Source organism: Bombina bombina, chromosome 7, assembly GCF_027579735.1.
Source record: "Bombina bombina isolate aBomBom1 chromosome 7, aBomBom1.pri, whole genome shotgun sequence".
NCBI classification, from domain to species: Eukaryota; Metazoa; Chordata; class Amphibia; order Anura; family Bombinatoridae; genus Bombina; species Bombina bombina.
In genome coordinates this window covers 260,764,023-260,779,364 of record NC_069505.1, presented here as the reverse complement: position 1 = coordinate 260,779,364, position 15,342 = coordinate 260,764,023, and the positions used below count along the sequence as shown (strand labels likewise).

General features: G+C 40.4%; 1 protein-coding gene across 1 annotated transcript in view; it reads left to right on the top strand.

Moving 5' to 3' along the window:
- CELSR3 (cadherin EGF LAG seven-pass G-type receptor 3) overlaps positions 1-15,342 on the top strand; it is a 649,278-nt gene that overhangs the window by 621,638 nt on the left and 12,298 nt on the right. Inside the window, 1 exon segment of the mRNA XM_053689358.1 lies at positions 14,735-14,804. Within this exon segment, the coding sequence (XP_053545333.1) occupies positions 14,735-14,804 (70 nt within the window).

Here is a 15,342-nt window from a genome sequence, read left to right as displayed (position 1 = left end):
TTTAAAATTGCTGCTCTATCTGAATCGTGAAAGAAAAACATTGAGTTTTGTGTCCATATAACTATCAGATACAGATTTATCTCTTTTTCCTATTTAGTTATTTATCTTTTGAAACTGTTTTTTGTTAATACTTTATTTTTTTTTTGTCTCTGGTTAAATCTCTAATCTTGATGGTAGATTTCTTGCTTCTATTTAAAGGTATATAAAAGTGCATTAGGGCATTTTTATTGCACTATTGCTTACATATAACTGTGTGTTTAACCCCTGCAAAAGGGCCTGCACCAGAGCAGAAATGCACTACTGTGAGCTAGCTGAACATATCTGGTGAGCCAACGACAAGAGGCAAATGTGTGTAGCCACACTCACCAGCCAGTTCCCAGTAGTGAAGGATATGTACATATTCTTTATAACTAACTATACTAAACAAAGAAAGTACATTTGAAAACAGAAGTGAATTTAAGCACATCTTAAAATGACCTGTTCTAACTGTATAATGCAAGTATAATTTTGCTTTGTCTAGCACTTTCATTAAGAAATTTCATTTTAATATAAGTCCTATAGAATTCTCTGATAAGTTGACAAGATTTAGAGGTATTTTTTTCTATAGATTTTCATCTTTTCATTCAGCTTCTATATATACACACATACATACATACATACATACATACATACATACATACATACATACCGATGTATGCATGCATACATACATACTCATGCATACATACATACATACATACCCATGCATGCATACATACCCATGCATGCATACATACATACATACATACTCATGCATGCATACATACATACATACATACCCATGCATGCATACATACCCATGCATACATACATACTCATGCATACATACATACATACCCATGCATATCGATATGGAGGCATCCTGCAATAACCCCCCTTGGCCATCCGATGCAGAGAGAGCCACTCTGTGGCCCTCTCTGCACCGGACATCGGTGGCCGGTATCGTTGGTGGGTGGGAGCAAGTCTGGGAGGCGGGTGGGCGGCCATCGATGTGCCGAGTGGAGTGGAGGGGGGCGGGACAGACGGGAGCGCACGGCGGGCAGGAGCGGGAGGGAACCACTACGCTGCAGAGAAAAAAGTTAATAAAAGTTAAAAAAAAACATATATTCAAAAAACATTCAATGATCACTAAGGGTTCTGGAAGGGGTGGGGGGGGGGGAAAGCTACACTACAGAAAAGGGCAATAAAAAAAACAAAACATACTTTTTTTTACTAAACTGGGTACTGGCAGACAGCTGCCAGTACCCAAGATGGCGCCCATTAAGGCAGAGGGGGAGGGTTAGAAAGCTGTTTGGTGGGGGATCAGTGAGGTTGGGGGCTAAGGGGGGATCCTATACAGCAGCATATGTAAATATGCTATAAAAAAACAACCCCCCCCCCCCCCAAATATAGCTTTTATTTTAGTACTGGCAGAGTTTCTGCCAGTACTTAAGATGGCAGGGCCAATTGTGGGGTGGGGGAGGGAAGAGAGCTGTTTGGGAGGGATCAGGGGGTCTGATGTTTTAGGTGGGAGGCTGAGCTCTACACTAAAGCTAAAATTAACCCTGCAAGCTCCCTACAAGCTACATAATTAACCCCATCACTGCTAGCCATAATACACGTGTGATGCGCAGCGGCATTTGGCGGCCTTCTAATTACCAAAAAGCAACGCCAAAGCCATATATGTCTGCTATTTCTGAACAAAGGGGATCCCAGAGAAGCATTTACAACCATTTGTGCCATAATTGCACAAGCTGTTTGTAAATGATTTCAGTGAGAAACCTAAAATTGTGAAAAATTTAACGTGTTTTTTTTTTTTTTTTTTTCAAAAGTATTTTATTAAGAATCAATGATACAAAGAGATTGACAATATGAACAAGGAAGAACACCATAATACAATGTGTGTTTTTTTTATTTGATCGCATTTGGCGGTGAAATGGTGGCATGAAATATACCAAAATTGGCCTAGATCAATACTTGGGGTTGTCTACTACACTACACTAAAGCTAAAATTACCCCTAAAAGCTCCCTACATGCTCCCTAATTAACCCCTTCACTGCTGGGCATAATACACGTGTAGTGCGCAGTGGCATTTAGCAGCCTTCTAATTACCAAAAAGCAACGCCAAAGCCATATATGTCTGCTATTTCTGAACAAAGGGGATCCCAGAGAAGCATTTACAACCATTTATGCCATAATTGCACAAGCTGTTTGTAAATAATTTCAGTGAGAAACCAAAAGTTTGTGAAAAAGTGAACAATTTTTTGTATTTAATCGCATTTGGCGGTGAAATGGTGGCATGAAATATACCAAAATGGGCCTAGATCAATACTTTGGGATGTCTACTAAAAAAAAATATATACATGTCAATGGATATTCAGAGATTCCTGAAAGATATTAGTGTTCTAATGTAACTAGCGCTAATTTTGAAAAATAATGGTTTGGAAATAGCAAAGTGCTACTTGTATTTATGGCCCTATAACTTACAAAAAAAGCAAAGAAGATGTAAACATTGGGTATTTCTAAACTCAGGACAAATTTTAGAAACTATTTAGCATGGGTGTTTTTTGGTGGTTGTAGATGTGTAACAGATTTTGGGGGTCAAAGTTAGAAAAAGTGTGTTTTTTTTTAATTTTTTCCTCATATTTTATAAAATTTTTTATAGTAAGTTATAAGATATGATGAAAATAATGGTATTTTTAGAAAGTCCATTTAATGGCGAGAAAAACGGTATATAATATGTGTGGGTACAGTAAATGAGTAAGAGGAAAATTACAGCTAAACACAAACACCGCAGAAATGTAAAAATAGCCTTGGTCCCAAACGGACAGAAAATGGAAAAGTGCTGTGGTCATTAAAGGGTTAAAATTGCATTCTCTATCTGAATCATGAAAGAAAAAACATAATTTATGCTTGCCTGATAAATTCCTTTCTTCTGTAGTGTGATCAGTCCACGGGTCATCATTACTTCTGGGATATTACTCCTCCCCAACAGGAAGTGCAAGAGGATTCACCCAGCAGAGCTGCATATAGCTCCTCCCCTCTACGTCACTCCCAGTCATTCGACCAAGGACCAACGAGAAAGGAAAAGCCAAGGGTGAAGTGGTGACTGGAGTATAAATTAAAAAATATTTACCTGCCTTAAAAACAGGGCGGGCCGTGGACTGATCACACTACAGAAGAAAGGAATTTATCAGGTAAGCATAAATTATGTTTTCTTCTGTTAAGTGTGATCAGTCCACGGGTCATCATTACTTCTGGGATACCAATACCAAAGCAAAAGTACACGGATGACGGGAGGGATAGGCAGGCTCTTTATACAGAAGGAACCACTGCCTGAAGAACCTTTCTCCCTAAAATAGCCTCCGATGAAGCAAAAGTGTCAAATTTGTAAAATTTGGAAAAAGTATGGAGCGAAGACCAAGTTGCAGCCTTGCAAATCTGTTCAACAGAGGCCTCATTCTTGAAGGCCCAAGTGGAAGCCACAGCTCTAGTAGAATGAGCTGTAATTCTTTCAGGAGGCTGCTGTCCAGCAGTCTCATAAGCTAAACGAATTATGCTACGAAGCCAAAAAGAAAGAGAGGTAGCGGAAGCTTTTTGACCTCTCCTCTGCCCAGAGTAAATGACAAACAGAGAAGACGTTTGTCGAAATTCCTTAGTTGCCTGTAAGTAAAATTTTAGAGCACGGACTACATCCAGGTTGTGCAGTAGACGTTCCTTCTTTGAAGAAGGATTTGGGCATAAAGAAGGAACAACAATCTCTTGATTGATATTCCTGTTAGTAACTACCTTAGGTAAGAACCCAGGTTTAGTACGCAGGACTACCTTATCCGAATGAAAAATCAAATAAGGAGAATCACAATGTAAGGCTGATAATTCAGAGACTCTTCGAGCCGAGGAAATAGCCATTAAAAATAGAACTTTCCAAGATAACAACTTTATATCAATGGAATGAAGGGGTTCAAACGGAACGCCCTGTAAAACATTAAGAACAAGGTTTAAACTCCATGGTGGAGCAACAGTTTTAAACACAGGCTTAATCCTGGCCAAAGCCTGACAAAAAGCCTGGACGTCAGGAACTTCTGACAGACGTTTGTGTAACAGAATGGACAGAGCTGAGATCTGTCCCTTTAATGAACTAGCAGATAAACCCTTTTCTAAACCTTCTTGTAGAAAAGACAATATCCTAGGAATCCTAACCTTACTCCAAGAGTAACCTTTGGATTCACACCAATATAGGTATTTACGCCATATCTTATGGTAAATCTTTCTGGTAACAGGTTTCCTAGCCTGTATTAAGGTATCAATAACTGACTCAGAAAACCCACGTCTTGATAAAATCAAGCGTTCAATTTCCAAGCAGTCAGCTTCAGAGAAGTTAGATTTTGATGTTTGAAGGGACCCTGTATCAGAAGGTCCTGTTTCAGAGGTAGAGACCAAGGTGGACAGGATGACATGTCCACCAGGTCTGCATACCAAGTCCTGCGTGGCCACGCAGGTGCTATTAGAATCACTGATGCTCTCTCTTGTTTGATTCTGGCAATCAATCGAGGAAGCAACGGGAAGGGTGGAAACACGTAAGCCATCCTGAAGTCCCAAGGTGCTGTCAGAGCATCTATCAGGACTGCTCCTGGATCCCTGGATCTGGACCCGTAACGAGGAAGCTTGGCGTTCTGTCGAGACGCCATGAGATCTATCTCTGGTTTGCCCCAACGTCGAAGTATTTGGGCAAAGACCTCCGGATGAAGTTCCCACTCCCCCGGATGAAAAGTCTGACGACTTAAGAAATCCGCCTCCCAGTTCTCCACTCCCGGGATGTGGATTGCTGACAGGTGGCAAGAGTGAGACTCTGCCCAGCGAATTATCTTTGATACTTCCATCATAGCTAGGGAGCTTCTTGTCCCTCCCTGATGGTTGATGTAAGCTACAGTCGTGATGTTGTCCGACTGAAACCTGATGAACCCCAGAGTTGTCAACTGGGGCCAAGCCAGGAGGGCATTGAGAACTGCTCTCAATTCCAGAATGTTTATTGGCAGGAGACTCTCCTCCTGACTCCATTGTCCCTGAGCCTTCAGAGAATTCCAGACGGCACCCCAACCTAGAAGGCTGGCGTCTGTTGTTACAATTGTCCAGTCTGGTCTGCTGAATGGCATCCCCCTGGACAGATGTGGCCGAGAAAGCCACCATAGAAGAGAATTTCTGGTCTCTTGATCCAGATTCAGAGAAGGGGATAAGTCTGAGTAATCCCCATTCCACTGACTTAGCATGCACAGTTGCAGTGGTCTGAGGTGTAAGCGTGCAAAGGGTACTATGTCCATTGCCGCTACCATTAAGCCGATTACCTCCATGCATTGAGCCACTGACGGGTGTTGAATGGAATGAAGGGTGCGGCAAGCACTTTGAAGTCTTGTTAGCCTGTCCTCTGTCAGGTAAATCTTCATTTCTACAGAATCTATAAGAGTCCCCAGGAAGGGAACTCTTGTGAGTGGAACGAGTGAACTTTTCTTTTCGTTCACCTTCCATCCATGTGACCTTAGAAATGCCAGCACTAACTCTGTATGAGACTTGGCAGTTTGAAAGCTTGAAGCTTGAATCAGAATGTCGTCTAGGTATGGAGCTACCGAGATTCCCCGCGGTCTTAGTACCGCTAGAAGAGCACCCAGAAACTTTGTGAAGATTCTTGGAGCTGTAGCCAATCCGAATGGAAGAGCCACAAACTGGTAATGCCTGTCTAGGAAGGCAAACCTTAGGTACCGATAATGATCTTTGTGAATCGGTATGTGAAGGTAAGCATCTTTTAAATCTACAGTGGTCATGTACTGACCCTCTTGGATCATAGGTAAAATTGTCCGAATAGTCTCCATCTTGAACGATGGAACTCTTAGGAATTTGTTTAGGATCTTTAAGTCCAGGATTGGTCTGAAAGTTCCCTCTTTTTTGGGAACCACAAACAGATTTGAGTAAAACCCCTGTCTCTGTTCCGATCGTGGAACTGGATGGATTACTCCCATTAACAAGAGCTCTTGTACGCAGCGTAGAAACGCCTCTTTCTTTGTCTGGATTGTTGACAATCTTGACAGATGAAATCTCTCTCTTGGAGGAGAGTATTTGAAGTCCAGAAGGTATCCCTGAGATATTATCTCTAGCGCCCAGGGATCCTGAACATCTCTTGCCCAAGCCTGGGCGAAGAGAGAAAGTCTGCCCCCCACTAGATCCGATCCCGGATCGGGGGCCCTCAATTCATGCTGTTTTAGGGGCAGCAGCAGGTTTCCTAGTCTGCTTGCCCTTGTTCCAGGACTGGTTAGGTTTCCAGCCTTGTCTGTAGCGAGCAACAGCTCCTTCCTGTTTTGGTGCAGAGGAAGTTGATGCTGCTCCTGCTTTGAAATTACGAAAGGAACGCAAATTAGACTGTCTAGTCTTGGCTTTGGCTTTGTCCTGAGGCAGGGCATGGCCTTTACCTCCTGTAATGTCAGCGATAATCTCTTTCAACCCGGGCCCGAATAAGGTCTGCCCTTTGAAAGGTATATTAAGCAATTTAGACTTAGAAGTAACATCAGCTGACCAGGATTTTAGCCACAGCGCCCTGCGTGCCTGAATGGCGAATCCTGAATTCTTCGCCGTAAGTTTAGTAAGATGTACTACGGCCTCCGAAATGAATGAATTAGCTAGTTTAAGGACTCTAAGCCTGTCCGTAATGTCGTCCAGAGTAGCTGAACCAATGTTCTCTTCCAGAGACTCAATCCAGAATGCCGCTGCAGCCGTAATCGGCGCAATGCATGCAAGGGGTTGCAATATAAAACCTTGTTGAACAAACATTTTCTTAAGGTAACCCTCTAACTTTTTATCCATTGGATCTGAAAAAGCACAGCTATCCTCCACCGGGATAGTGGTACGCTTAGCTAAGGTAGAAACTGCTCCCTCCACCTTAGGGACCGTTTGCCATAAGTCCCTTGTGGTGGCGTCTATTGGAAACATTTTTCTAAATATCGGAGGGGGTGAGAACGGCACACCGGGTCTATCCCACTCCTTAGTAACAATTTCAGTAAGTCTCTTAGGTATAGGAAAAACCTCAGTACTCGTCGGTACCGCAAAATATTTATCCAACCTACACATTTTCTCTGGTATTGCAACTGTGTTACAATCATTCAGAGCCGCTAACACCTCCCCTAGTAATACACGGAGGTTTTCCAGTTTAAATTTAAAATTTGAAATATCTGAATCCAGTCTGTTTGGATCAGAACCGTCACCCACAGAATGAAGTTCTCCGTCCTCATGTTCTGCCACCTGTGACGCAGTGTCTGACATGGCCCTAATATTATCAGCGCACTCTGTTCTCACCCCAGAGTGATCACGCTTACCTCTTAGTTCTGGTAATTTAGCCAAAACCTCAGTCATAACAGTAGCCATATCCTGTAATGTGATTTGTAATGGCCGCCCAGATGTACTCGGCGCTACAATATCACGCACCTCCCTCTGAGCGGGAGATGTAGGTACTGACACGTGAGGCGAGTTAGTCGGCATAACTCTCCCCTCGTTGTTTGGTGAAATTTGTTCAATTTGTACAGATTGACTTTTATTTAAAGTAGCATCAATACAGTTAGTACATAAATTTCTATTGGGCTCCACTTTGGCATTGCAACAAATGACACAGGTATCATCCTCTAAATCAGACATGTTTAACACACTAGCAAATAAACTTGCAACTTGGAAATACAATTCAATTAGAATAATATTAAAACGTACTGTGCCTTTAAGAAGCACAGAAGATCTATGACAGTTGAAAATTAATAAATTGAAACAGTTATAGCCTCAATCCTTGTAAACAACACAACTTTAGCAAAGGTTTAATCCCATTAGCAAAGATAACAAATTCTGAAAGCAGGAAACAAATTACAGAATAAACGTTTTTTATCTCAGTCAAACTATAATTCTCACAGCTCTGCTGAGAGAAATTACCTCCCTCAAAATAAGTTTTGAAGACCCCTGAGCTCTGTAGAGATGAACCGGATCATGCAGGGAACACAATGAGTTGCTGACTGAAATATTTGATGCGTAGTAAAAGCGCCAAAAAAACGGCCCCTCCCCCTCACACACAGCAGTGAGGGAGAACAGAAACTGTCAGAAAACAGATTAAGCAAACTGCCAAGTGGAAAAATAGTGCCCAAACATTTATTCACTCAGTACCTCAGCAAATGAAAACGATTTTACATTCCAGCAAAAACGTTAAACATAATCTCTAGTTATTAAACAGCTTTATGTATTTCTTACAGTGTAATTCTAGTGAAGTACCATTCCCCAGAATACTGAAGTGTAAAGTATACATACATGACATTATATCGGTATGGCAGGATTTTCTCATCAATTCCATTGTCAGAAAATAAAAACTGCTACATACCTCTATGCAGATTCATCTGCCCGCTGTCCCCTGATCTGAAGTTTACCTCTCCTCAGATGGCCGAGAAACAGCAATATGATCTTAACTACTCCGGCTAAAATCATAACAAAAACTCTGGTAGATTCTTCTTCAAACTCTGCCAGAGAGATAATAACACACTCCGGTGCTATTTTAAAATAACAAACTTTTGATTGAAGATATAAAACGAAGTATAATCACCATAGTCCTCTCACACATCCTATCTAGTCGTTGGGTGCAAGAGAATGACTGGGAGTGACGTAGAGGGGAGGAGCTATATGCAGCTCTGCTGGGTGAATCCTCTTGCACTTCCTGTTGGGGAGGAGTAATATCCCAGAAGTAATGATGACCCGTGGACTGATCACACTTAACAGAAGAAATGTTGGGTTTAATGTCCCTTTAAACTGATACCTCCACTTCCTACCCATACGACATCTTGTGGCATTTTTCAAACTGCATGTTCCCATTTCATTTTAAGCTGGAGTGAAGACTTAAACAAAAAGTGTTCACTTCTGTTCTGCCAATTCAAGTTGCTGTTATTTGTATTATTATACGTTTGAGAGCAGTGCTCCAAAAGCTGCCACTATACAGCTGGAAGCCTACCTGGGAGAGATTACTCTACCTCATTCAAACAAACCCCTGAAATACTGAGCAGTTAATAAATTGAGATTTCCAGCTCTGGCTAAAATGGACCAAAAATATATTTCTGCCCCATGCAGTAGTGTGAAAAGTGAAAGACTATTCAGCTTAGCGTCAGACGCTTCTGTTTCTTAATAAGAACTTGCCACTAACTTTTGAAAATTATTTTAATTGCTAGATTGCCTGTTATACTGCTAATTTTGAGGAACATCCTTAGCCAGGGCTGGACTGGGAATAAAAAGCAGCCCTGGAAAAATATGAAGACCAGCCCTATTTTCTGTTGAGTCAGTAGAATGCAAATGCACCATTTTTCTTGAAGGGAATTACTGGGACACTCCTTCCCCAATGTTTTTTTCAGAATTAAATTATATTACTTTGTATTAAATACAAATGTCAGATTTATGTTATATAGGCACCCTACAACCCGATTGCATCCAGTAATCACCCCTTTAAATTGTAGCTTTCCAGACCCCAACTACTGCAGCTTTTATTTATTGTTGTTATTATAATTAAATTTTATTGTAATATTTTTTAAAAACCTGTTCTGTGAACTTTGTGACAACAAACACATAAAACTGTTTAATTATTTCAAAATGTCTTTTGAGTTACAGTTCATAATTATAAAGAAGCGATCTTAAATCATTAGTCTGTATTGTGATTGGTAAACTGTCATATGACATAAAAAAAGTATTGGTAATTGGTATCTGTGAGTATTTGAAAAAAAGTATTGGTACTTGTACTCGGTCTTAAAAAATGGTATCGGTGCAACCTTAATAATAGCGAAGGGCCAATTCATATGTAAAAAAAAAAGTAACTGTTCCAACCAAACCGATTTTGAGAAACAGAGTCAGGATCTAGTTAATAGACTCTTGGCTAGGGGCTATCAAAAATAAATCATTATGAGAACAAAAAAGGGAGGTTGAGGGCCTAGACAGGACCATCCTTTTAAGAGATGCAGAAAAAAAGAATCTTCCACCACCAGGTAGACAACCCGTTACGTTCGTAGCTCAGTATTCCACTGATTACGAGAACATTTGCAAAATCATACACAGGCACTTTCCAATGCTCACGGCAGACAATCAGTTGTGTTAATTGTTTGAACAGGGATGTCGTTTCTCGTAAAGGAGAGGGGCAACCATTGGAAATATTCTGTGACCTAGTGAGATACGGACAAAACACACAGGTTGGTTAGAGAACAGAGGTATGTTCAAATGTGGGTATTGTCCCTGTATACCCTGTAGCCACATTGACAAAAAGGCTAGTTTCATGAGTACAGCTACTGGCAAGGAATTTTCTATTAAATCCTGTGTAAACTGTAGGAGTAGAAATGTGGTTTATCTGATCTGGTGTGCTGTAACAATAAGCAATATCTAGGTTGTACTACCCGAGAGGTAAGAGAAAGGATCAGACAACATATTTCTGATTATAAAAAGAACACATCTCAGAATTAGCTAAACATTTTGACATTGTTCACCACAATGACAATGCAACACTTAAATGGATGGTCATTGAAAGTCTTAACTTATTACACAAGCGAGAGGCATTTTGGATTTTCACCTTGGGGACAGGGGTCCCCAAAGGCTTTAATAGTGTATATGATGTAATTAAGTATTGGGGGAAAAAAGCCCTTTGCCTAAGATAAGGTCCCTTTAGTGGAACATAAGCTTAGAATTCTGGTCTTCTCCCCTTTCTTTCACCCCCCCTTTTTGTTCCACATGTTTTACTTTGTTTTTTTTGCTTATTCACTAACTGATAACCATCCTCCTACTAATATAAGTCGCCAATTACTTTTGGCTTATTGTACATTTAGTATTGTAGTTACAACCCAGCTCTAGTATTGATGGTTGAATGGATAGATAGATAGATAGATAGATAGATAGATAGATAGATAGATGAATAAACAAATGAACAGTAGATTAAGATCATAATACACATTAATACACACTAATTTAGAATGAAGGTTGTTGAACATTTATCCTCGTATGTACCACTAAGTAAGAGCTCTTTTTATACAGTATATACATATTTTATAGTATGTGTAAATATATGTATATGTGTGTGTGTGTGTATATATATATATATATATATATATATATATAGATCACATCAAAAGTATAGATGAAATGAATTGACAAAATGTATGCATTTGTATACTAATAACATTGTTACTTAATTATTTGAGTGTTTTCTGCACTATTTACAAATGAGTTCAAATGGATTAATAGACACATGTCAAGCCTCCACGTATGTTAAATATACACAGTATCTATATATTTATATAGGGGTTAAATGGGGGTGGTTTTAATTAATGAATGTGCTTATTTTAGTCACGTGTTTTTTCAACTGGCCCAATGGGCTCACAGAATTTATTTTAAATATCAGCTGTGTATTTTAGTCAGATACATCTATGATTAAGGCTACCAAGCTGAAACATGTCAGACTTTATGTGGCTGTTCTCTTTTTTAATATGTGACAAATAAAGATTGCCTGTTATCTACTGGAGAGGGTGCCGGCTGTTTTCTCTTTTTTGTACTACATACATATATACATACATACATGCATACATACACACACATACATACACGCATACATACACACATTCATTCATTCATACATACACACATACAGTGGGGCAAAAAAGTATTTAGTCAGCCACCAATTGTGCAAGTTCTCCCACTTAAGAAGATGAGAGAGGCCTGTAATTTTCATCATAGGTATACCTCAACTATGAGAGACAAAATGTGGAAACAAATCCAGACAATCACATTGTCTGATTTGGAAAGAATTTATTTGCAAATTATGGTAGAAAATAAGTATTTGGTCAATATCAAAAGTTCATCTCAATACTTTGTTATATATCCTATGTTGGCAATGACAGAGGTCAAATGTTTTCTGTAAGTCTTCACAAGGTTGTCACACACTGTTGCTGGCCCATTCCTGCATGCAGATCTCCTCTAGAGCAGTGATGTTTTGGGGCTGTCGCTGGGCAAAACGGACTTTCAACTCCCTCCAAAGGTTTTCTATGGGGTTGAGATCTGGAGACTGGCTAGGCCACTCCAGGACCTTGAAATGCTTCTTACGAAGCCACTCCTTCATTGCCCGGGTGTTGCGTTTGGGATCATTGTCATGCTGAAAGACCCAGCCACGTTTCATCTTCAATGCCCTTGCTGATGGAAGGAGGTTTGCACTCAAAATCTCATGATACATGGCCCCATTCATTCTTTCATGTACACGGATCAGTCGTCCTGTTCCCTTTGCAGAGAAACAGCTCCAAAGCATGATGTTGCCACCCCCATGCTTCACAGTAGGTATGGTGTTCTTTGGTTGCAACTCAGCATTCTCTCTCCTCCAAAAACGACGAGTTTGTTTCTACCAAACAGTTCTACTTTGGTTTCTTCTAACCATATGACATTCTCCCAATCTGCTCCTGGATCATCCAAATGCTCTCTAGCATACTTCAGATGGGCCGAACATGTACTGGCTTAAGCAGGGGGACACGTCTGGCACTGCAGGAACTGAGTCCCTGGTGGCGTAGTGTGTTACTGATGGTAGCCTTTGTTACGTTGGTCCCATCTCTCTGCAGGCCATTCACTAAGTCCCCCCATGTGGTTCTGGGATGATTATATTGGAAAATAAGTATTTGGTCACCTACAAACAAGCAAGATTTCTGGCTCTCACAGACCTGTATCTTCTTCTTTAAGAGGCTCCTCTGTCCTCCACTCATTACCTGTATTAATGGCACCTGTTTGAACTTGTTATCAGTATAAAAGACACCTGTCCACAACCTCAAACAGTCACACTCCAAACTCCACTATGGTGAAGACCAAAGAGCTGTTGAAGGACACCAGAAACAAAATTGTAGACCTGCACCAGGCTGGGAAGACTGAATCTGCAATAGGCAAGCAGCTTGGTGTGAAGAAATCAACTGTGGGAGCAACAATTAGAAAATGGAAGACATACAAGACCACTGATAATCTCCCTCGATCTGGGGCTCCACGCAAGATCTCACCCGTGGGGTCAAAATGATCACAAGAACGGTGAGCAAACATCCCAGAACCACATGGGGGGACTTAGTGAATGGCCTGCAGAGAGATGGGACCAACGTAACAAAGGCTACCATCAGTAACACACTACGCCACCAGGGACTCAGTTCCTGCAGTGCCAGACGTGTCCCCCTGCTTAAGCCAGTACATGTTTGGCCCGTCTGAAGTATGCTAGAGAGCATTTGGATGATCCAGAAGCAGATTGGGAGAATGTCATATGGTTAGAAGAAACCAAAGTAGAACTGTTTGGTAGAAACAAACTCGTCGTTTTTGGAGGAGAGAGAATGCTGAGTTGCAACCAAAGAACACCATACCTACTGTGAAGCATGGGGGTGGCAACATCATGCTTTGGAGCTGTTTCTCTGCAAAGGGAACAGGAAGACTGATCCATGTACATGAAAGAATGAATGGGGCCATGTATCATGAGATTTTGAGTGCAAACCTCCTTCCATCAGCAAGGGCATTGAAGATGAAACGTGGCTGGGTCTTTCAGCATGACAATGATCCCAAACACAACACCCGGGCAATGAAGGAGTGGCTTCGTAAGAAGCATTTCAAGGTCCTGGAGTGGCAGAGGAGATCTGCATGCAGGAATGGGCCAACATACCAGCAACAGTGTGTGACAACCTTGTGAAGACTTACAGAAAACATTTGACCTCTGTCATTGCCAACATAGGATATATAACAAAGTATTAAGATGAACTTTTGATATTGACCAAATACTTATTTTCTACCATAATTTGCAAATAAATTCTTTCCAAATCAGACAATGTGATTGTCTGTCTGGATTTGTTTCCACATTTTGTCTCTCATAGTTGAGGTATACCTATGATGAAAATTACAGGCCTCTCTCATCTTACGTGTACACAGTGACTGTGCCTATTAACCCTTCTCATTGACTGGCTTTGTGACGGCTTACACATTACCTTCATTCCTGGGATTACAAATATTAACAGGACACTGGAACATTTTTTTTTTGTCTTTTTAGACTTTCCTACATAGGGATGGTAGTGTATTTTTGATTCCCCTAGGGACGCCTGGGGTGATATCTATTTTGTATAGTATGCATAGATGATTGGAGTGAGAGGAATTTTTAGATACAAACTTTTTCATTGTCTTGTATTTGAATAAAACCTTTATAATTTTTCATAAATAATTGCTTCTAGTTTTCTGTGCTGGGTAATATTTTGTGTATGACAGTATTTTGGCGATACTATACCCTTGCACTGTTATTATTATTCTTTTTTTGTGTGTCAATATTTGACACAATTCATTGAAATAATTTTTCTGATATTATTATATTATCTAAGTGGTGTCGTTATTTGTTATTTTATATATGCATTAGAGATGGTTCACATTGGGATTTTTGCAAGCGGCTTAATAACATAATAAAATTGTAGAGCTGTAATAATGTTATCATGGGGTATTGTTTGGGAGTGCTAACTCTTTTTAACCCTTGGATGCCAAAGAGATGACTTCTGAGGGCTTAAATCCAAGCCTAATTACCATGTGGCTCCTCCCCTGTCACATTATAACCACAGTATGTCATGGGGGGGGGGGGCTGATATACTGACATGGGCAGACTGGTCTGTAATAATTATCAGCTTCTTCTCCCTAACAGACCTCACTACTCCATTCTGGGGCAGATTTCTAATACGGATATCTACAGAGATGTGGGTCGGTATACAGAGGTGATCATTTCCTTATATATTGGTATTTTGGGAAAGGGGTAAACATTTAATTTAAAATATTTATTTGCATGGAGAAAGTGATGAAACCTGACTGTGTTATGTTGTATTAAAAGGACTTAAATGCACTAATTGTATCATTTTTCACCCTAGCTATGTGTTTAAGCTCTCTTGTATTGTGCTGCCCTAGGTAATGAGAAATCTTCTGCCCCCAGACCGCCTTGCCCAAAGTATACCCTGGGTTAAACTATAGTTAAATTCCCGGAGCAGCCATGCTGCTAACTCAGACCTGAGGACAGTGTAATCTACATGCATATGCCATTCTTGATTGGTCCAGACCAAGTCCGGCTCAGAAGCAGAAAGCATTATGGCTCCTGAGAGGGGCTTTAGCTATAATGTATCCCCTTATTGATGGCTAAACACATAGGGAGATACATTAATGCAATAATTTAAATACATTAGAGGATTTTATTTTTAGTCCTTTTTAAAGCACAAATATCAGTGTACTATTTTTTTCTTAGTCTAGACACCATTATAGATG